The sequence below is a fragment of the Gavialis gangeticus genome, unplaced genomic scaffold (assembly GCF_001723915.1).
Source record: "Gavialis gangeticus isolate Ggan-Ray unplaced genomic scaffold, GavGan_comp1, whole genome shotgun sequence".
NCBI lineage: Eukaryota > Metazoa > Chordata > Crocodylia > Gavialidae > Gavialis > Gavialis gangeticus.
This window is the reverse complement of record NW_017728992.1, coordinates 21,116,478-21,117,469: the sequence shown is the minus strand read 5'-3', so window position 1 is coordinate 21,117,469 and position 992 is coordinate 21,116,478. Positions and strand designations below refer to the sequence as shown.

The 992-nt window shown below is 37.1% G+C and overlaps 1 protein-coding gene across 1 annotated transcript in view; it reads left to right on the top strand.

Moving 5' to 3' along the window:
• DNAH5 (dynein axonemal heavy chain 5) overlaps positions 1 to 992 on the top strand; it is a 555,556-nt gene that overhangs the window by 529,605 nt on the left and 24,959 nt on the right. Inside the window, exon 72 of the mRNA XM_019521239.1 lies at positions 379 to 598. Within this exon, the coding sequence (XP_019376784.1) occupies positions 379 to 598 (220 nt within the window). The remainder of the gene's footprint in view (positions 1 to 378; positions 599 to 992) is intronic.

Here is a 992-nt window from a genome sequence, read left to right as displayed (position 1 = left end):
CCCCCCCAAAAAAAACCCCCCTGAAAGGTTTATCTCGCCCATCAGTTAATCTCAGCTTTTTCTTGAAAATAGGAAGTGTTTTTGCAGTTGTATATATGCTGTTGTGTTAACTGGCTGCCAGTGTTTGAGCTTTACATGGTAAAGGAAATTGCTGAAGAACATGTGGCTTAAATGAGTGACTGCTTTGTGCAGAATTGCAATGTTGAGAAATAGAATATGCTGATCAAACTCCTCTGCCCGCTTCACTACTCATACTCAGTTTGAGTAAAATTGACAATGTTATAGTTAAGTATTTGCTATAGGAAAAGTGTTTTCAGTTGGCAAATAAAGTTAAACTTGATATAAATGCAAATCACAACATGTAGTCTGTTGTACTAGGGAGGATGGGCACTACTGCAAAACTGCCACCTGGGACTTGACTTTCTGGATGAGTTGATGGATACTATTATCGAAACAGAGACTGTCCATGAGGGTTTCCGTTTGTGGATGACCACTGAGGTTCATAAGCAGTTCCCCATTACTCTTCTTCAGATGTCCATTAAATTCACCAATGAACCTCCTCAGGGACTCAAAGCTGGGCTGAAGAGAACCTATAGTGGTAGGTGAAAGGAACTGACAGACAGCACAATTATAATGTGTAACAAAAACAGTCAAGCATGTGCGTTCTTCCACACTTGTCTCTGGTACCATTTTTCTGTCTTGTAGTTGTTTTTAGTTTAAGAAAGACATTTTAGCCTGCCTTCAGTAATCATCCTTTGAAGCTGATAACAGGAGTTTCTGTAAATGCATCACTGCATTTGCAAATGATGGTAAAACTGAGAGAATAATTGGGCAACATAGCCACAACAGACATCCAAGATGATTAGATATAAAAACAATAGTTTTTCATATTTTAACTTCTAATGTCTTGTTTAAAAAATTGTTTCATATAATAATTTAATGTTCTTCCACGTTTATGAAGACAAAAGGAAGATCACCTGATTTTTTTTTAT